Here is a 22637-nt window from a genome sequence, read left to right on the forward strand (position 1 = left end):
CGTAAGCAAACGCAAGTGTGCGAACGGGCCTCAACACTCAACTGCAGATGTATAGACCTGTCTTTAGTTGGGCTAAAATGAGCTTGCACTTGGGCATCCAACAAAACGCCGAGCAAAAATGCAACCCCGGAACCACCCAGACCCTGTCGAAGGACTTTGTCGAGGAAAAAAAAACACAAACAAACGCCATTACGACTTGCCAGTTGTTGAGAACTTCTTTTCTTTTTTTTTTATTTCTTCTTTCCATTTGTTCGGGCAGAATCGCATGCACAGTCCTCAACTCCACGGCCAAGAGAGTTTTGCTATACAGTATGTACAAAAGCGCATCCGCACCGATTTAGTATCTCACCAAGGCGCTCTTTTGCACTCGTTTCTGGAAGACTACGCCCTACTGAAATTAAAAGGAAAAATAAAAAAAAATGTCCGGGAGATCGAGGTGGCAAACGAAAGAAACGACGACGACGCAACTGGCTGGCAATCTTCGAGCCTACGGCGGTCGCGTGACTCTCGACAATACCGTGGGAGTATCTTCATGCGCAGCAGAAAAAGAAAAAAAAAACGAATGGCACACGATTTCGGCGACGTCGAGCCATGCGCAGAGGCGCCCTGTCCAACGTTCGCTCTCTAAACTTTTCTCCAGTGTACGGCGGTGGCGAACTTAGGAGCGCGACGTCGGAGACGTGTTCCTTGCTACTGCTCTCCAGCCGAGCCTCGATTCAAATCTACAGAAACGACATAGCCCTTGCCACATAAAAACTATCCTGCAGAATACTGTCTGCGACTTCGGTTCTACCCTCAATAAACTTGACTTCGAGCCACTCCTTGCGACCAAAGAGGTTTTCTAGAAAAGACCCAAGCAACACTCTTCGAGAGGAAAAAAAATAAAAAAACGTGGACAAGGTACGGTAGATTTACGACAATCAAAGCAGTTATAACGGGTAAATTCGGGAGACGTCTCCTTAGTTCGAAGAAGATGCGGTCGGAACTTGGCGTCCCGGCGAGGCACCGAATTTCAAGAGGGGTTGAAAGCGCTGGGCTAGGCTTGCATTTCCATGCCAGCAAACTCTGCGAGTTCCGGCCCCGTTTCGGCATCCGAAAAGAATAAAAAAAACGTAAGAGGACCCGTTAAAATAGGAACCGGCATCGCAGACGTAAGAGATTAGCGCCGCATACGCGGTCTCGCGACGCGGGTCGTCGGTCAGAAATAAATAAAGTTTGGAAGAATGTCTCGGAGCGGAAGATGACGAGAGGCGGCGGCGGGGAACGATCGGTCACTGGGCTTTTCCCGTCTGCAAAGAGTCTGATGGCAGCACGATGCGTTGGCGAGGGGAGGGGAGGAGGAATTTTTTCTCGCTGCCGGGAACCGTGCTGCAAGGAGGGAAGTCCGGACAACGCCTCCTGCGAAGAAGATGCAAAGCTTTGCGGTAAAACGAACAACCTGAGCTGACGAGGCACAAAGCTGAATTCGTACACCAGCTTCTCACCTCGCATATAAATAAAACTTTAAACAGAAATTAAAACAATTACAGCCAAGACTGTGACTTCATGAAACGACGTAAAATTGGCCTTCACTTCTTTTAGCATATCTTACCACATTTTCCAGGCTATAGTCCGCACTCAGTGCGGACTACAGCCCGGAAAAGCTAGCAGGGAGAAATGTTTACCGAAAAATGTTTATGCACCTGGTGCATAGTGCAAGTGTAAAAATCTCATTCATAAGCAGAAATGCCAGCTCTATCAGCGCATGAAGAAGCTTGAATCATAAAGAGCTCGTCATTACCATAAACCGTCGTTCGCAAAATCTTTGGTGTCTCCTCGTAATGAACGTTCTTGAAAAACCCATCATAGTATAGTGTGCACCTGCAGATAGTCCGCAACGCGTAACATTGCAACTTATAAATGCACATAGTCCGCAGACTATAGTCCGGTAAACACCAATAGTCCTTAGACAAAAGCTAGAAAATAAATTAATATAAAACTTCAGTAGGTTACAAGGCGCTAAATAAAAGTTTAGATCACAACTGTAAAGTTTACCTTTAAAAGTGACTATAAGTCACAATTACACTTTAGCTTAAAAATAGTTACATTCTAACAAACATGGTAGTTACAGTGACAACAAGTAGCACATAATGCTGAAGCTCAATCAGCTTAAGTTTGTGTTTTCTGCTCGGGGACAACTTTTCTGACCATAAAGTCAAAGGTGCGCGCACCCGTGCAGTCAAGAACCTCGAGCACCGATTAATGCTGTGCATGCGCAATCTCCACTACTTCTACAATGTCCGAAAAAGCTGCGACTGAGTGCAGTCAACCTAATTTTAAAAAGCTGCAACTGAACCAAGAATGTAGGTGCAATTTCATCACAACTTGAAGTAGTTAATCACCAAAATTTCAACTAGTATCATGTTTCCCGGTGTATAGGTCGCAGTTTTCTGTCAAAATTTCATTCGGTGCATCTTAGTATATGCATCATATTTTTCTACACGTACAAACATTAACTGCGGAAATTTGCTACGGGGGTTACATTTCACGTTCCATTTGTTCACGACAATACTGAAACTTGCTCTCGCTTGCGCGTACAGTATGCTGCTATCGTATCACACGTGCACAGGTTTTTCTACGTAGTTTTGCCGCACCGACCGTACAGCTCTATCGGTGGGACTTTCGTCCAAAAACAGCTATTTATAGGCGGTGAAACTTAGAGCGGAAAATATGGCAGCACCTTGCGTAGCTGCTTTACAGCCGTGACACGGGTGAACCCGTCTCCCCTTGGCGGGGGAAGGGTCAAGAAAGCTCACCTGCAGCACTGGGGGACGCTGGCGTTGAAGTAGGGAGAGGGCAGGGCTGCCCTAGTCATCGTCATCCTCGTCGTCGTCTTCTACCCTCTGGCTGCCTCTCTTGAGCGCGTTGCCCTCGTTGTAATGAAGTTTCCTTCGTAGCTCGAACTGCCTGTCTGCCGCATTACGGGAACAGCGTCGGAAAGAGACCGAAAGGCAACCATGAGTCAACCTGACTTCAATGCCACAATCCAATCCAATCCAACATGGATACATTGAGTTCCACACCTGTAATCTGTACGGTTTTGTTGGCAATACTACGGTGCCTGAAATGCGTTTATGACTGGTGTGTTCAGTGTCGTAGTGTCGATTTAGTGTCGACATAACCGTAGCGGAAACGCACGAGAAACATGCTTTGTGGGGCACTCATACCCCTGCCAGATGGGCACCTAAAAGGACCTTTATGCAAAAGGCCTTTAGGATTTTCAAATGACCCTTGCGTTCTGCGGTGCCAGACAGTGCAAGTAAATGTCATTTAGACAATGTTTACAGCGATTGAAGTCTCGTAGCTTGGTTCAAACGCAGAAATCGTGTTCACTCCAGAAAAATAATAATTTGGCGATATAAATAATTTTTTTTTGTTTTTTTTTTTTAAGCAAACAATATATTAAAAAAGAAAAAATGACGAGTTCAGTCGAGTGATTACAACAAAGTCCAATTCAAGTCCAAGTAAAGTGTTTTTTTGGCAATTAGCGGCAACCCTGAGCGTCCCGTGCTCACTCAGTTCTAGTTCTAACGTTGCTCTGAGCTCCTGTTCCTTTCCGTGTTTCTGCTACGCTTTTGCCCTGCCCTGTTCGGTTGGGCGCCGTTCTCGTGCTTGAGTTTCATCGCAAGCGTCGGAGCTCTGAGTCCAGCCGATCCTCCCAAAGTTGTATCAGCGCCCAGGTCGCCTCAACGCTCCAATGAAAGCGCGGCTACCCCTTCCTAATCGTGGACGCTCCTCCGTAGTTCGACATATTGCACCATGCGAGTGAGATACAGAAATATATATGTACAAAAATATTAAATATACAGGGTACAGTTAGCAATACATTATTAAAGGATGATAAATTATGAAGTAGAGAAATAAAAGCTAGATAACTATGGTTGTAAGGAAAATAGAGAGGAGGAAAACCGAAGTGCTGAAGCGGACGATGCGAGCAGGCCGCGCAGGCGACGACGAGGCCTACTAGGTAGCTGGTGCCGTGAGTACAGAAAAGTATTAGTCGAGCGAGGTTTGTACAAAATATACGTGAAACACGTTTCTTTTTTCAAAAATAAAAGTGCAACTGCATTGATTTTAGATATTGGTTCGATCTTTTATTTCAATTCGCTTCTCTAGTGTAGACCGCTGTCGAGAGTAGGCCTTTAGCAGCCGTAAAGGAGTTGAAGGAACTCGGGTTCACGAGAAGGACCTTTTTGCTAAATGCCATTTGAGTTGCTGTGTGGCACTGCCTAAATGACATTTACACTAAAGGTCCTTTGGCATAAAAGTCCTTTTAGGTGCCCGTCTGACAGGGGTATAACACCCCAAAGGTCGCATTTCTCGTGGTTGTCTAAAACGATGCAAGTCGTTTTAGACAAAATGCATAGAGACAGAAAAAATACCACAATGAAAAAAAAACTTTTGCATGTGCCTTTTTGTTTTTGTTGTTTTTCTCTCCCTCCTCTCACCTCCTCACTTCTCTTTATTTGTGACATCAAAAATTATGAAATTTAGAAGCTTTGTAAGCACCATTTTTATAACATTTAATAATGGCATTCGTACAGCATGTTTTTTTTAACGCAATTGCAAACACAATATGGCCCTTCTTTTCTAAATACCCTGGCTTTTTATCCTCCCTCAAAAAACATGGCGGCACTGGCAGCGGTCGGCACATGTAGCACTGAGGATGATTGGTAGGTCGGGGAATCGGATGAAGTTCCCTTTTTTAGGTGCCTGACGACCTCTCAGACTTCAAAAAGGAAATTGTCAAACAGTCAAAACAACTAAGTTTGGTGTTTCTGTATTGCAGTTTCGACTGTGACTCCGCCAGGGCAGCCTTTCACGCAGAACCGGTATGCTATGGCCCCTCATGTCGCTCATAAAAGTCCACTGCGCGTTCTCTTCAGCCTCACACCGTTTCAAATGAATTTTAGATCGCTGAAAGAGCCCTAAAAGAACTTCAAACTCGAAAGTGAAGCGTCGTCTGCTCACGCCGACTGACGCAGGCGAACACGACAATGCAGGACTCGACGGTTCAGAGGAGTGAGAGAAACACGAGTTGTTTTGTTTCGGAGGCATGACAGAACTGGAGTTGCAGAACGACTCAATCTTTAACGTCACAGCACTGGCGTGGATCATGCAAGAACTTCAAATTCCGCTTTGGGAAATTGTTTTTTTTTACTTCAGAAATACCAGGTTCCCAAGTTTTGAATTTTGAAAATGATGTCCAGGCATCATTTTCATCGTTTCGGATAAAAAAAAATTATTTTAACCAGTCGGTGCCCTTTTAAGGCGGCTGTGTTTGCTGCATCTTTATGTTATGTGTTCAACTTTCACCCGGTTATGTTGCACTAGACCCTTTCCAAAACCCAGTATTACTGTGCCACCAACGAACTTAGACTCGTTCGAAAGAAAATCTGATAGCTTCTGGAACATTTTATTTAAAGCATGACATGCTTTTCAACGCTACCCCCCATCCCAAATTTTGTCCATCCATCCGTCCGTCCATGCATGTGGAAATTGATATTACGAGAACTATACACGAATTCAGTTTCTCAGCTAACTTTAGCGGGAAAATTGATGTCACGTGACCTGGCGTCAAGGGACATACAGACCAGTGTTGAGGAATGGGCACCCCCATTCCATTCCAAATCCATTCCGGGGAATTAGAGTTTTCGATAGTTCAATTCCTTTCAATTCCTAGGAATGGAGACACTGGGCCCATTCCCATTCCTGGAATGGATGAATTGTTCCATTCCATTCCTTTAATTCCTAAACGTAAAAATTGGCATTTAAAAGCTTCATTGTGGTGCCAGCATAAGCAGCATAAAGCTGACTTTATCAAATGCAGAGACAATTGCAAAAAAAAGAAAAAAAAAGCTAAATTTCTCCAAAAAGCACTGATTTTACTAAGCGGACCGCTGGTGGTACAAAAGTGATTATTTACAATGTACTGCAAAGATAGAGAAAGCCCCTTGATATGTCCATGCTTGTTTAAGACATTGGTCTCGCGACCACGTGACTCGCAACAAACAGCAAAACTTAAATCCACTCATTTTCTTTTTTTTTTACTTTTTTGCATTTGACTTTTAGGACATACGCGGCCAGCGTGTTTGTTTGATAAGACCATAAAAATATCCAGTTTGTGCGTGGCGCAGGAATAAGCTATATTACTGTATTCTTCAAATACAGCAACACGGCTAGTACATTGCTGGGAGCAACTCCATGCACAGCGGCAAGAACACATCCTCTGACAAAATGCAACCTGTGCGGCGCGGCACGAGGGACCGTATAGACCATTTGACAAAACCTGTTTTAAAACGCACAAGTTCACGCTTGCTTTACGAATCTCGATATTTCTTATCATATACAATGCAATTTTTGGCTGGCGCCTGCCCTTTTCCGTTTTTCGCATACTCATTCTCATGTTTCCTCTTCAGGTGGCGAATAAAGTTTGATGATATACGCCGACTGCACCGTGTATAGTTTCGTATCGTTGCACAACTTTCAGCGTGCAGCTTGTTTATTTTCTTCGCGACTAATGTCGAAAACTGTCCTCCACGATGCCATGACTCGATCTGTATTTATCTTGTCTTCTCGTCCGAATTGTGATGTTCCTCTTCGCGCTGATAGAGTGGCGGGTTCAGGCAGCAGACGGTATCAACCGATTCATTCTTCTACCTCGGTGTCGGTTGTTCGCGTTGTGGCGACGGGTCAGGCAGTCAGCCTTGACAAAGCTCTTCACATCAAGATACAATTAACGGGGTAATACCGCACCGTTCGAATTGACATTCCCCGTGTTTCCTCAACAAAACCGTCCAACTGACTTCTCACCGCCTCAAACAGGGTCCAGGACAAGGACCACGAATGCAGACCGGGCAGCCGAGACGCGCGGAAGCCAAAACCTCAGTGGCAGCTAGCACCCAGCTCTTCTTCTCAGTTGCCCTCACAGCAACGGTCTGGCGCGGGACAGTCTTTCTCCAGATCGTGTCAATTCGGTCACACCAAGAGCGGTGACGATAGTCTACTTCACCTTACGATGGACCTCAACAGACAGCACGAGAGCCATCGAAACCAATTCAATGCCTTCCGAGTGTTTCGTGACCCTGCAGTCCCGCTCACGGTGCTCGATTGCCTAGGGTGACTCGTAGCATCCGCAACGGTTCATCGCAAGGTGAAACGAAGTATGCAGAGACTAAAGTCAAAGGAAATGAACGGGAATCCGCTAGCTTGCTTGTAATCCCAACCCACTAAAACATATAACACAAAAAACAAGCATCGGAAAAAGACCAAGTAAAAGGCGGACTTACACTACAAATGCAGTATAAAAAAACAAGCCTCGGAGCAAAGCGCAAGAGGAGAAGAGGGAAGTGAATCTCGCTTTGTTTTAATACTGAAGCAAACCCACATTTCGCACTTCAAAGGAGTTCGCGAGAATGAACGTGGAAGGCAGCAGGGTCGGCAGGGCTGGCTGCCTGCTAAACAACGCTCCTCGAACTATAAGAAAACAATACCTGATCATCTTTCGGCGGCGCCCAAGTCAACGAGTTACAGAGCTCTGCGAGTTATGAGTCGCTTCCGCTCCCAGATCTCAGTCTGTGCGCGCGTGCATTCTACAAACTGTCGCAACAACAAAAAAAGAATGACAAGAAGGACGATGAGGAGTTGTGCATGGCGGTTTCTTTCTTTGCCGCTCCCTTTTCTTTTGCTTGGTTTCTTGTTTCGCTCTCGTGTAACACCATCAAAGCCCGACGCCTGCGCGTCCGTGAAAGGCGCCACGTTACCCCCCTTTCTCTTTTTGCTTTGACGCTTGTTTTATGTATTGCATTTTTTTTTTTGTGTGTGTGTATAAGTCTGTTAAGGCTCCACGCTGGCTAGCAGTTTCCCACTAATTTTATTTCTGAGCAACTGACACGCTAACTAACACAATTTAGCTAACCGTTAAAAAAAAAAAAAAAAAAAAAAAAAGACGTGTTTATTTCATTCCCATTCTATTCCGGGCAAAAGGCACCTAATTCCATTCCCATTCCATTCCCCTCAACGTTGCCGCCATTCCATTCCCATTCCATTACGGGGTCGTGAAAATTCGAAATGATTCCGGAATCATTCCAACTCCGGAGTGGTAACTCCGCAACACTGATACAGACCAATTCAGTTCCCACCTAGATTTGGCAAAAAAGTGACGTCGCCTGACGTCATGTGATCATACACCTTGGGGAAATTGACGGCATGCGACCTATACGTCAACTCAGTTTCCGTGCTAAATTTAGCGGGAAAATTCACATCTTGTAGCCAAATCATCAATTCGGTGTGCCCGCCAAATTTAGCGGGAAATTAACGTCATGTGATCATACACCAATTCACTTTCCTTGCTAAATTTAGCGGGAAAATATACATCACGTGACACATCAATTTTCTTACCAAAACCCTATAATGCATTTCATGCATTATATAAGTGTGAAGGTATAGGTCGCTGCCAATTTTTATTATCATTGAATAACAACCTACGAAATTTTGTTCCCCTCTTGTATATGGTAACCCGCCAAAAAATTTGCAGAGATGTTTTTGTTACAAACAAACTTTTTTTATGTTTGTATCTGGGCAAAAACACCCGTTTTTTGCCCAGATACTGCACCGGTGGTCCGGACCACGTGGCAAAGTTTCAGAACAAACCGTTATCTCATTCAAAAGTTAAAAGCGACTTTTTGAAATTTCCAATAAAAAAATGGCAGCCTACAAAGCCCCCAAATACATGGAGCCAAACGGCGCCAGTTACCAAGAAGAGACCCATTTTCCGAATAAAATTTTCAGAAAATCACTTATAACTTTTTAATAAGATGACGACTAGTTCTGAAACTTTGGCATCTCGTTCGGACACCTAGCGCTGCATTTTGGGCGAAGAAAAAGCACTCGGCGATCTGTCGCCAATTTTGGCGGTGAAAACAATCCTGCAAATTTTTTGGAGGTGACACGTTGTAGTTCTTTGTCTGTGTGTGTGTGTGTTTGTGTGTGTGCACACAAGTGCGTTCGCACGTGTGTGTGTGCGCGCATATAGGTTATATGCACAATTCATGTCAGTGAGCATTGTTATGACGTCAGAGCCACCAGATTAGTGTTTTTGCCATCTTCCGTCTGTGGATAGCGCACATCTGCATTCAACTTTGTTTTCATAATATTTTGTCAATGCATTTTTGTATTCAGTGGGTCGTCGTTTAGTACCGGTGCAACGAAGAAAAGTAAGATGGCCGCAAGATTACGAGAAATGAATTGTCGGCAACGAGATCACGAGACTAGTCGCTGAAGCAATGAAATGGGCCATTTACCATAAAATACCGTGCATCCGCCCATTCCGCATTAAGCGCCCATTACCAAATTTGCGAGATCTGGGAAAATACGCACGGTACATTTATATGTAAAATTGATGACCGAACAAGTGCTCATTCCCCATTGTTTTGCGATTATCTCCAAAGTTTGAGTGGGCCCGGTATTTTACGGTAGGTAAGGGAACGGTCCTTGTCAAAGTCACCATTGTCATGTTACGTCATACGTCACGTTTCCTATAATGACGTCACAAGGGTAACATTGTGATGTTACCCTGGTGACTTCCGTGAGAGTAAGCCTCGTAACCCTTGTAAGGGTAAACCTCATTAGGATAACCCTCGTGAGGATAACCCTCGTGAGGGTAACCCTCATAACCTTCACGAGGGTAACCCTTGTGACATCATTATGGGAAAGGTCCCATAATGTAAAGCATGCTTACGCCGACGGCGACAAGGTCGCTCAAGCCAGAAACAAGCGCTTAAGAGCCGTGCTCTAAAATAAACTATGCATCCCCGAATGCTCATTCTCCACCCAAATGTAGCACTAGAGGTCCCAATCACATGCCAAAGTTTCAGCATTAACCGTTGTCTCACTCAAAAGTTATAAGTGATTCTCTGAAATCATTGATGGAAGAATGAGGCCCATTTTTGCCCATTTTCGGTAACTGGTGCCACAGAGCACTGTTGGCTGCAATTTTCCCATTGACAATTTAAGAAAATCACCTATAGTTTTGGAACAACATAACGGCTAGTGCTGAATCTTTGGCATGTGGTTTGGACCTCTACCGCTACATGTGGGTGGAGAATGAGCAATGGCAATGCATACCTTATTTAAAAAAAAAGAAAAAAAACTTTTTTGGACGCTTAATACGCAGTGTGAGAAATGGTCGTTTATAACATTGTCAAAAGTTTTCGAGCCGATGGAGAAAAAATTTTGCACAAAAATAGTAGGAAATATACGGAACTCGCCAGTGTTCCACAACCACCCGACAGATGGTGCCAGCATGTTCTTTTGTCGTGAGAGATCCCGAGAGGTTTTAACAAACTCGGTTGTAAGCAGCTGCAAGTGTGTCGACCAGACTTACTAATTTATTTATTTAGTTATTGATACTGCAACCCCTGAAAGGGATTTTAGCAGGTGGGTATACACTTGATTGACAAGACATGCAGGCATACAAAATAGCAAACAAGTCGCAGAAACAAAAGAACAAATATTTTTCAGAGGGACCAAACTAGGGATGCCGCGAACTTTTTTCGAATCGAAGTTTCGATGATCGAATCAAGCGGTTCGAAAGGTTCGAAAGATTTCGATTTTTCGAATTGTCTATATCGTAAAATTCGACGGAGGTCGAATTTTCGAACTTGTTAAGCTAAGAAGTTCGACGCTTTTCGAACCGTCGAACTTATTACGCTAAAAAATTCGATCTTTTTCGAACTTTCGAATTTATTGCGCTGCAAGGTTCGATGCTTGTCGAACTTTCGAACTTGACTGACCAAAAAATTCGATAAATTTCGAACTTTCGAACTTATTTATCAAGAAAATTCGAAAAGTTTCGAACTTTCGAATTCTGAAAAGTCAGAGGTTCGACGAACTTCGAACTTTTAGGGTAAAAGTTCGACGTTCGTCGAACTTCGAAAGACCGGCGGCCGGTTTCATTTGATTTCAAGGAGTGGGGTACATTCGTAATTTTTTTTTCTCGAACTTTTACACGCGGTGCTGCGTTCCTTACGAAAGACAATGTCATTTATTTCAATGTTCTGGCATGCTTAGGTTTAAAGAAATAAATCCCCGAAGGGGCGAGGACGGACGACGGGTTTTTGACGATTATCGTTTGTGCCAGATTTGAAGCACGCTGCAGCCGGAGCTATTTATGGTAGATATGTTATACTTTTTTAAGAATGATCTATGTATAGCCTAGGTAAGTGCCGTCTTAAGATGTGATTATTGTTATTCAACGTGAGTTTCGAAGAAATGTCCAAACATGTATCTGCATGCAATTATGACCTAAACTTGATATTTATTTTCGTCTAAGTTGTTTGAGGTATCGCATTTAAATTAGCACCACAGACAGTACATATCATTGCCATCTGCAGAATACAAAATAATATATTTATTGTTTTTTCACGTTAAGGAATAAATTAACTCATTGCAGAAGATTTCTAGTAGTGTTCAAGTTCAGCACGTCATTAAAAGAAAACTTTTTTTTTTTTTTTCGCTTCACGTTCCTGGGACGTGTTTCTTTTAGCCTGTACACATTTTGGTAAAAGAAACTTGTTTCGAAGTTCTGAACCTCTGAATATGCACGAATAGAACACTTCCGACGAATTCTTGATAGTTTTTTTTTTTTCTCCTGCTTTTTATTCCCGCATTTATTCTTTTTTTTTTCTTTTGTTACTATCGGCACAGGTGTTTAGGTCGAAAAGACAGCTTTGAACTTCCGAACCACTAAGCATGTGACGAGCAGTGCCTTCTGACAACGAGTTTCTAACAGTGACCATCTACGCAACCTTTTATGCAGTGAAGAGCGACAGTAGCTATACATATGCATAAATAATTTCAGATTAAAATAAGATCGACCACGCCCTCTTTCCTCGTATTGTTTTCTTTAACAGTCCGAAATACCTGCAAAGTAGAGAAGAAGGCTGAAGCCCCCCTCCCCCCCCCCCCCCCCCCCCCGCTATCCTCTTTCCCCCCGTTTTTCCTCTTCCGACGCCACTTGTATGGTAGAACGCTCCTCGACCTCGAGTTGTGTCGGCTTTTGTGCTTTTTGCGAGGCGATTCCTCCGTCCCAGAAAATAAACCTCCAGGACAATTACAAACTTCACCGCATCGGATTACTACCAGCGTGCAAGGGGTGGCGAGGTAGTTTGCCAGGTCGCTTCAAGGTTTTTCTGAGCCTCAACCTCCTGCTCGCCCCTGGCCGTTTCGAACTGGATGAGTCTCGTAAAACAGTGTGTTCGTGCAATCACTACTGCTTGATGCAGGTTAAAGACCCCCCCCCCCCCCCCCGGGGGGCTGGCGGTCACAATTCTGCACTGGCAAATATTCTAGCACGTCCGGGACACTCGTCGTCTCATTTAATTGCCTTACCAACTTCGCAGAATCTAGATATCACACCCTAACTTTTCTAAACTTGATTTTGTGAAAACAAGTGAGCCGTGAAAACGTTATTTGAAACTGAAACTGTAGAAAAACTTGAAAATCGGACTTCAAACTTTGAAAACTTGGATTAAAAAAAAATTCAAAATCTTCGAAGTTTTTTTTTTTTTTGAATGTAGCGTTAAAAGAGAATCGAAACTTTCGAACTTTTCGAACTTTAAGCCAAAAGAAATTCGAAATCTTGGAATTGTTCGAACTTCATGTCTTTAAAAATTCGAAGCGTTCGAAGTTTTCGAATCTTTTTTACAAAGAATTTCGAAATCTTCGAATTTATCGAACCTGAAGTAAAAAAATATTCGAAATATTCGAATTCGAAATTTTAGAAACCGTGAAAGCTTCGAAATTTTCGAATTCGAAGCTCCTCTGTGGACAAAAGTTGCGAATTTTTCGAAATCGAACCTCGGTCGGTACGAAAATATCGAAATTTTTCGAAATCGAACCTTAGTTCGCTTCGCAAAAATCGAAACCTTTCGAAATCGAACCTAGGGTGGTTCGCGACATCCCTAGACCAAACTAATTTAGAAGGGATTCCAATAAAGACAATGATGGCTGCATAACGACACTTTCAGAAAGGCTATTCCAATCAGTTACCATTTGTGGAAAAAAAGAGTACTTGAAGCAATTATTATGTTTCAAGAATTATAAAACAAATTGAATTAAATTCAATTTGGAGCAAGCGAGGGTGGTGTCCCCAGTAGCTCACTGGCCTCTATAAACAGCAACGGTCAGGGCGGAGACAATGTGCCAAAGAGCGTGCTGCCCACTCACTCCTCTCCTCCATGTCCTTGTCCGTATCCTGACTCGGGTCCGGGGTCTTGAGGGCCTTGGCAGGCACTGTGCTGCCCATCTGGATCCTGAAAAGCAGGGACGACATCACACAGGAATGTTGCAAAATTGTGCCGCGAAAGCTAAACGAAGGATTGATCCAAGAGCCTGAAATTCTCTTCTCAAGCCGAAGCAAGATGCAATGCAAGAGAGCCGCCTAAAAATGAAAATTAGGAAGAGCGTTGCACAAGTAGCTTACAACAATGCACTGATCTCCCTTCCAGTTGGGATAAAAACGACCCCATCAAAATTCTCGTGCACGGGCTTTGATTGTTCTAGGTGGTGTTGACTAGGGCAGCTGATGTGGGCACAAGTGGACGAGGAACCAATCAAGTATTTTTCCTCAGTATTTTTGGCGGTCGCTGACAGCAAGTTTGCCGTTTGCACGATAAGGGCATTGCAGTTGGACTTAGCCATGGACAGAGGGAAGGGCAGGAACAAACACGAAAACGGAAAAGATGCGGACTCGCCTCTCGGCCAGCAGAGCGGGGTCAACGGCCGGCCGGTCGTCCGCTATGTCATAGCTGTAGGGCGTCTTGGCCTCGTCTATCTTCATATGGCCGTAGTCCTTGCCCGGAGGATGCAGCGTTTGGAGGACGTTCATCTCGTCAAACTTCAGGCTTTGGTGGCTCCTGGAACGAGCACCGCGACGTGGCGCACGGTTAAAGGTAGGGCGGAGCGCAGCATCCACCTCGGTCGACAAAACACTGTCCGCTTTGACACACTCGTTGCATGGAGACAAGATGGCTGACCAATTGAAGGGGAAAAGCACTTTTATGACCACATGCCATTGGTGAGCCTCATCCTCTTAATTGTGGAGCCTAACCCCAACAATTTGTCCTCCACTAAAAAACGCCTCGGCGATTGCTCAGATAACTAATGTGGAGGACACCGAGTGTTATCTATTCTTATCGCGAGCATTCCGTTAAGCGTAAATTCGGCTTGCTGCATCAAGTGTGGAGTGCAGCTATTATTAACCCTGTTTGCCTAGTCTCTTAGGCTAGACTGAGCACTTTAGTCATCAGCAACAAAACAGTGAGTCACCTTGAAACCACACTTCACCTGAATGCCATTCATTATATGTCAAGGTCAACACAACCAGCACGCACTAGAACAATGACAATGACTGTGCTTCATTTCTCAAGTGTCGCACTATTACCACGACATGCTTTATAAGGTGCCTAAATTTCATGACACGTATAGACGCCATTAGCTTCTTGACAACAATGCAGCATGTTCACAAACTTGTCACTTAGTGTCCAGTTAGAACATGGCTTTATTGATGATAGGAGGGCTATCTTATGATTTAAAGGTCTGTTGTTTCCCAAACAGCTCTAGTGGCATATGAGGGCCACATTTGTCCCACTAAACTGAAAAACAGTGAGAACAGTCAGGACTTTTGCATGCTCTCAACAAACCAGCGCTCAGTGTACAAGAAGTCTGATTCCGGTGAAGGTGATGGCGAGAACAGAATCCAATTTGCCTCTCGTGGAGCGAGCAAGACCGCGTTTGTGGTCGTTTCATCTGCTAATGTGAGTGGAGAGTGCGGTTCGTCTGCTGCGAAGCATAATTTGCACACAGAAATAAAAACAAGAAATTACCGTACATCGACTGCTAACGGACCGAAAAAAAGATGATTGTCTGCTATGAACAGACGCGTTGAGCAGCACAGTTTTCCAGAGAGCTGATCAAGCGGGTGAAAAAGGCGGTGGAAAGCACTGGAGCCCTAGACCTAGGAGCCCCACCTAAAACAAATCTTTCATATTTTTTTTTTTATTTTTTTTTGCTATGAATTGACTGTTGCGGCGGAGAGAGATCAGACGTGGGCTGAAATTGTGATCGTCTGCCATTTTACTCTGGAAACCGTCAACAATTTGTACCTCGTTTGCAAATCTCAAGTTCTGCCGCTGTAAACAAGCTAACATTGACTAGTGCACGAAGGAGTACTAAGGACAAGCACATAAGAGGCCGTGAGACCTCTTTCGCTATCTCTATATTGGTGAGACGTTCTCACTAGAATATTGTCTGATTGTGAACTCGCAGATGGGTCGAAAATGTCTCATTGGTCGATAACGCGCAAGCTGTGCCACCACATCCAATCAGCAGCCGAGAGGGCTCTCGCTCTGCCCTTGATCAAAGTTGGACTCGACAGGCCTTCAATCTCCATCTTTGCTCATTTCAATCTGGATGAGCATCGTGCCAACGTGCGGTGCACGTTGGCACAACTGCTTGGTGCATGTTGAAGACCCCAGACTAACAGTCGTACTACACAGGCTAAATTTCTCAGCTACAGCTGAGAGACAGGTCGCCCACTGATGCAGACTAACTGCCGGCTGTCCAAACATACATACACCACAATTACTTTACCCCAAGAGCGATACAGGCACACTGACGTCACAACAGGCAGAGAAGTAAACCTATCAATTGCGAGCAATCGCCAGCGGGGGAGTCGTTAACGAACGCCGCTGTGTTTGGCGACGGGACTCACTGCCTGCGCTCGAAGCTCCCCACCGGTTTGAGGATACCGCGGGCGTCCGGGGCCTGTCGTTGTTGTTGTTGGGACGTCTGGGGTCTCGTGCCCGACGGAGCACCCCTGCGCTTCCGCTCATCGGCCATACCATTCGGCCGGCCGCCCAAGAGGCCCGCAGATGGCCCCCATACTTTCGTGTCCGCCGCCGCGAGCCACATACTGCGCTCTTCTTCTTCGCCGTCAGTTTTGCTGAGTACCGATCAAGACGAGCGGTGACGGACGCGATGGGGGAGATCGGCAAACGAGCGTGTTGTGGTACCACAGCTCGGAGCACGCGCACCGAACGCTCGCGCTGCGGCACCCGGGGTTCCTGGGCTCAATCCCTGCATCTGCCCGTTTCGAACTGAGTGAGTGTCGTACCGCCGTACGGTCGTGTTTCACTACTCCGTGATGCACGTTGAAAACACCAGGCTAGCGACGGTACAGCACTAGCTAGATTTCTCATCTACAGCAGAGACACAAGATGCTGACGACTAATCTCCCGGTGGATCGCACATGTAATGACACGACAGACTCGTTTGTTTGACGGACGCGATCTCCTGCCCGTAACCCTGGCACGACCTTCCATCTCGCGTCAGTGTCGCCCGACACCGGCCAAGCTAGAAGACACGCCCGTCGTGGAGGCGGTGGATGACTTTCAAGATTTTTCTCTCCGCGTAATTCGAAGGACTCGTCGGTAAATCTAAAATGCGGGAAGATGCCTTCTTCATATATTTGTCGTTGTTGCTGTAGCTGGGGTCTTTCAAAAGAAATTCTGATGGAGTGGCAACTGTTGTTCTCGGGCCCGGTATGAGGAGCGAAGTTTGCTTGGAGTCCGTCGGTACTCCCGGTGGCGTCGATACAAGGCGCGGGTCAAAGAGGCGTTCTTTGAAATCGCACTTACTGTCGTCGTCCTTCCGTGTATTCGAAGCTGGTGGATGGTTTTAATATTCCTTTGGCAGGTTTCTTCGCTAAATGCTCCGCCATGTTTAGGAGGCAGAAATTAGCTGGTTACTACTGCAAGCAATGGACTGAAGTAACAATGCCGAAAAACGCAAGATAAAACGGCGGTGGTTTTCAAGGCGGCGCTACTGTACATACCAATTGCTGGATCACGCATCCCCACTCCGCGAGCGCGGCCACTGGACGGCCGTCTTGCATGGTAAATCTTTTCGTTTTGCTAGCGTTTTGCTGCAGTTTACCAGCGTGCTATAGACACATTTTTTACTCGTTCGTCGTCATTCGCCAAAGACGTTTTTTAATATCACGTGTGAGGCGTGATACTTGCGGTTGAGAACACGTGGAAATTTTTACGAAAGTGCAGTGCCACAGAAAAAAGGCACAACTCGTCCAAAGCAGGTTTCGCCGGTCTCGCGGCGTGTTCAAAGCTTCCTTGGCACGCCGAAGTACCGTGTCTCTGTGCCTTCGCACGCTTGGATACCGACCAAGAATCAACGCCGCGTAGATGTGTTTTGCGAGTGCAATGTGTTTGAAGCAGTATCTTGGTAAGCTGGGCGAGTTGGTAAACTTTGAACTTGGTTAAAAATCGCGCACAAAGAAACAAGGACAAACGAGGAAGGAATACAGAACACAGACAGTCGCGTACTCACAACTCTAATATTAAGTGAAGAAAGGAAAGATGAAGCACGATTCATGGCATGGAACAACGGCACCAGGCCTGTACCTGCACACAGTGGCGTAGGCAGAAGGGGGGGGGGGGGGGGGTTTGGGAGGTCGAAGCCCCCCCCCCCCCCCCTCCTTCCCCATCCACCCGCTCCGGGCAAGAGCCCGGAGCACGGAGCAAAGGGGGAGTGCGGACTATCTCCAACTTATACGCTTTCGGGAGGATTGTTTGTGAGGAAAATGCTAAATTAAATAAAATAGTCCATATTTCTTCATTGACGCTTATTTTATGGGATACGGAACTTGATTTCACATCTATAGAGAACGGATATTTCGAAACATTTGTGGGGTGAGGGGTGGCAATTTTAAGGCAAGGTATAACAAAATGTCCTCACTGAAATACATAGTTAAATCAAACTAAAGTGAACATAATGAAACGAACACATGGTGATAATATAAAACAAAGTCAGTGATGTAAGGAATATTAAATTAATTGTAAAAACAATTTCACTGTAAGCAACGGGTGGCGCTGCGCTCACGCACACCTTGTGTACTGATCAGAATTACGTTCTTTCGACTAGAAATTACCGCGTAATAAAAATGTAACTGTGGCTAGTTATTTTAGAAAGCAATTTACAGGCTCTCTTGATCATTTTATTTACGCCAAGCGCCTACTTTTTAAGATGCAGCCGCCTGCGTTCACGACGAAGAATATCCAGGATGTCCACCGCTTGAACTTCAATGTCGCGGTGATCATTCATTAGCACTAGTCCGAGCAGTCGCTCATTCGAAGTGGACGCTCTCAGGTATGTTTTCCACCGTCGTAGTGAAGAGAACGAGCGCTCAGCTTCCGCCGTTGTTACGCGCAGAGTCGCTAGGATCTTGAGGAGACGATAGACGTGTGGGAAGGGCCTCCGGACAGAGGGCGACCGCATGTAGCGCAGACGTGACCGACGTTTCATGTTTCTCCCTTTTATCGGACGCCTAAAATTTACCTATTTTTGGCGAAGTTTCTCTCACTTCGTGAAATTTCCCTCCATCGAGACGCCCGTTTCGATGGTCGCTCACGGATACGATGAAGTCTGTCTTGGTTTCTACTTTGCATGTCGAGGTGTCATCCGATGCAATTCGTTATTAGATTAATATTTTCGTTGCACTGTACATCAGGAACTTCGAAGAGCCTTTATATTCTCACTACACATAGGCGCAAGGGTATTCAAGTTTGTTTCCACATTCCGCGTGTGGTTTGCGTATTTGTGTGTGGTGTGTGATGTAATTTCTCCGAGTAATGAAACAACGATTTCGGTCTGACGACTTCTCATCTCCCCGAGGATATGCCGCCGCTGATCTTGGACCACACTGCAAGATAAAGCGGCCTAGCAAAAATAAGACTCTAGCTCTTTCCTTTGGCATCATGCTCTGTAGCGCGAATTTGTTAAACTTTTAATAGATAATAAATTTTGGTTTTGTTATTGTTCAGAATTACCCTCTCCCTCTGTATGGGCCGCTAGTGTTTGTGCGAGGACGGTTGCTCTAATTTTTCAGCGTCGAGATTTTTTTTGTTACATAATTTTTTTTTTTTTTTTGTGATTGTATAGCCTGCCGGTAACAGCCAGGCGGCGCCAGTAGAGTGAGAGCCCGATGCTTCCACCAGAGTAATAGCTCACATCTGAACAACGCAGCTGCCACTCCCAGGCATACCCAATGGTTCTTGCTTCAGTCGCTAAGTAGCGCAAAATCAAACAGCACTGTAGGTTGCCTATAGACCAGTGTCCGAAATCCTAGCCCCCAGCGATGAAAATGTGAAATAATAATCTCAAGCGCAGCCTCTTGTGAAGAGAGGGGCTTCGCATAAAACAAGGTTTTTGCTCTTTACAACACTCTTGGCATTGGTGTTGTTGCGGGCGTTCGACTCTGCGCCGCACAAATCTATCATCGAAAGTGCAGCGTCTTATGGCATCCGGGTTGCACCGCTGAACTTCATCAAATCTTTCCTCCGAGAAAGGAAATTCACCGTCAAAGCCGGGAAGACCGAAGGCCCGAAGTCGCCATGCGGCGTCGGGGTCCCGCAAGGGGCAGTGCTTTCCCCAACACTGTTCAATCTCGTCATGGCTAGAGTAACTGTATATGCTCCGCTCTGCAAGCAGAGCCTATACAGTTACTCTAGTCATGGCCAGAGCTACCGCGCCACCTAGCCGAGATCGAAGGTCTCGGCTTTACCATCTATGCAGATGATATTACCATCTAGACCAGGGGTGGCCAGGCTGGCCTGGCCTAAGAGCCGCAAACAAAACCACGAAACTTCTAAGAGCCGCAGGAAGGGGGGGGGGCAAACTTAACTTTTGTTCAGAGTCTGACTGTACGTATGGGGGCACGAGGATGTACGGCTGTACGTATGGGAGTGCAAGGCTTCCAGACTGTAAGCTGCAGAGTGCTTTATTTTGAAATCCTTTCTTTTTTTTTTCCTGGGGAAACGCGGTAGGGGGCGAAGGGGGGGGGGGGGGGAGGGGGGGGGGGGTGTCCCCTCACGAGGGATCCGCGAGCCGCACTTGGACCAGCAAAGAGCAGCATGCGGCTCGCAAGCCGCGGTTTGGCCACCCCTGATCTAGACAAAAGGTGGAGCAATGGGAAGGCAAGAGGAGGTACTACAAGAAGCTCTTGATACCATCACCAACTACCTCGACCCCGTGGGGATGGCTGCGGCGACTGAAAAAACACAATATATCGTTGTAGGGAACTGGCGGATCCAGGCTCAGTCAGAGACGGGCGGCGGAGAAAAGCTCACCGGAGAAAAGCTCACCGGAGAAAAGCTCACCGGAGATAAGCTCACCGGAGAAAAGCTCACCACAAAACCGGCAGATGCGGAGAAAAGCTCACCGATTTTTTTTTTTTTTTTAACTTAGCGGATTCTGCGTTAAACATGACGATTTAACACAATTCGCATCCGCCACTTCATTTAAAAAAAATATGTCCTCTTTCTTGTAATATTCTTGAAGGTCATTGGGCATATTTACTAATTCCTCAGAAATTAGTAATCACCCTTTCTGTATATTAATGAAGCCGTAAAAATGAAGTCAGAACATCGTACACCGGTAAAAAAGACATCAATTTATTGACAACTGAGGGTGCGCCGTCGGTAGCTCTGTCAAATAAAGAGGTTTGTTCTTTGGGAGCTAATATGAATAGCGGTGTGTGAACCGTTTCAGCTCCAAATATTCTGTAGTGCCTCATAGTTAAATAGGTATTTGTTGATGCAATCAGTGTCGGCTGCGCTGTTTTCTTTCTGCTAATTTCACTAAGAAAACTTTAGTTGCGAGAACAGCTTCGTCCTGTCGTGTTTGTTGTCTTCACTCCGTCGTCGTCGTTTGAGCGGTTTTCATCATGTATAACGTTTACCAACTCGCCCTATTCGCTACCTTACAGAAGACTATTTCTGATATAGGCCACGAGTAACAACGGTGCCAGCGTGCAGCTCTGAAAGTCATGAGTGCCTCACCTTAGAAGGGCACTATCACACAAAGGCAACATGCGGAAACACCAGCACGAACGGCTAGAAAACGTGCATGTCCGTGAAAGAAAGAAGCTTCAATATCCTACTGACTGTTTTATCCTGTTTTCAAAGGTTAATAAATGCTTCAAAGAGAATTTCAGGCACCGCGTTGTTGCGCATGCACTTTCGGATTTTCGGTGTTTACAGTTTTGATTTTTAGGTTTTAGGGAGACACAAGTTTTCGAACTTTTTCATGTTATTCAAGTTCATAAAATGTTCAGTTAGGCTTTAGTTGCCTAGAGAGTAAGCCGCAGGAAACACTGGCCCGCCATTATTAATTTGGGAACCATATACTTAATAAGCTTGGCAAATAATACAAAAAAGTCATTGTCTTTTTGACAAAGCTGACGAACTTTAATGATAATAAATTGATATATGTTACGCATGATCCAACCGCCTCCATATAAAAAGAAAAAAAATCGGTGAGCTTTTCTCCACATCCGCCGGTTTTGCGGTGAGCTTTTCTCCGGTGAGCTTATCTCCGGTGAGCTTTTCTCCGGTGAGCTTTTCTCCGGTGAGCTTTTCTCCGGTGAGCTTTTCTCCGGGATTCGTCAGAGACCCAGAACATCCGACTGACGATGAAGGGTGAGGAAATCCAGAGGGTCAAGAACATTCGTATTCTGGGCTTGTTCATTGATGAAAACGGAAAGGCGTCGAGTTGGATGAAAAGGACTGTCCAAACCTGGAAAAACACACTCCACCTCATTCGCCGGGTAGCCACCAAGAGATGGGGAGCCACGGAGGGAGTGACACGTGCCCTAACTTGGGTCCGGACATTTCATCGAACGCCGTTTCATCGAACGCCGTTTCATCGAAGCCGTTTCATCGAACGCCGTTTTATCGAACGCCGTTTCATCGAAGCCGTTTCATCGAACACCGTTTCATCGAACGCCGTTTCATCGAACGCCGTTTCATGGAAGCCGTTTCATCGAACGCCTTTTCATCGAACGCCGTTACAGGCTGTAATATTTTTGTAATTTATTTAAATTTTTATACACACCTTAATCTAATTCTATTTGTTTTTTGTCTTGTTTTCGTTTTTATATCACAGTGACGAGATAAGTTCCATCGTGAACATATCCTGCTTCGAGAAGAAAGCCTCTATGAAACAATGACCCATCCCCATGTCACACGAAACAATTAAAAATGAGACAAAAACACAGAAAGCACGATATGCTTTCCCGGAAGCGGGTAGTGTTTTATTGTCTGACAGCGGTGTAGGTGTAACCTTGGGTTATGTGAGGATCCGGAAGGGTTCAGTCTTCTTGGGTGACAGAGTGCACCCAAGTCTTCACTATTGTCTGGTGCGGTGGCCTTCCTCAGAAAGCGTCCTGAAGATCATTTATAGGCAAAAGGGTCGGTGATAAAGATTACAGTGAAAGGGAGGTGGTTCCAGTCCAGGCTTGTTTTGGGGACAAAGGACAATAGAGAGAGAGAGAAAAGTGTTTGGTGAACAGTTGCTTATGTTACCAGAAAACATACTCTGTGGGCCGAAGTCACTAAACATACAGGCCAACAAAAACTGAAAGACAAACCGATGTATTCTTTGTAATTTACCACACAGCATCCGGGATTCACAAGCTTCGTGTTCGAGGTGGGCTATAAAATGGTTGACCCGGTAAGGATTTACAC

General features: G+C 45.4%; 1 protein-coding gene across 2 annotated transcripts; it reads right to left on the reverse strand.

Moving 5' to 3' along the window:
- Nucleotides 1-196: 196 nt before the first annotated feature.
- LOC8052625 (protein phosphatase inhibitor 2) lies at nucleotides 197-16893 on the reverse strand. 2 transcript variants are annotated; one of them, XM_029978729.4, is made up of 5 exons: nucleotides 16737-16893; nucleotides 13794-13955; nucleotides 13267-13352; nucleotides 2796-2950; nucleotides 197-1398 (listed from the first exon to the last, which is right to left on the reverse strand). In XM_029978729.4, exons 1-4 carry the CDS (start codon nucleotides 16817-16819, stop codon nucleotides 2847-2849), a joined length of 435 nt encoding a protein of 144 aa, XP_029834589.1. In that variant the 5' UTR covers nucleotides 16820-16893; the 3' UTR covers nucleotides 197-1398; nucleotides 2796-2846. The 2 variants fall into 2 exon arrangements, with proteins under 2 accessions (XP_029834589.1, XP_029834588.1); XM_029978728.4 differs by lacking the exon at nucleotides 16737-16893 and adding an exon at nucleotides 15812-16419.
- Nucleotides 16894-22637: the final 5744 nt, after the last annotated feature.

Source organism: Ixodes scapularis, unplaced genomic scaffold (genome assembly GCF_016920785.2).
Source record: "Ixodes scapularis isolate PalLabHiFi unplaced genomic scaffold, ASM1692078v2 PGA_scaffold47__10_contigs__length_4178495, whole genome shotgun sequence".
NCBI lineage: Eukaryota > Metazoa > Arthropoda > Arachnida > Ixodida > Ixodidae > Ixodes > Ixodes scapularis.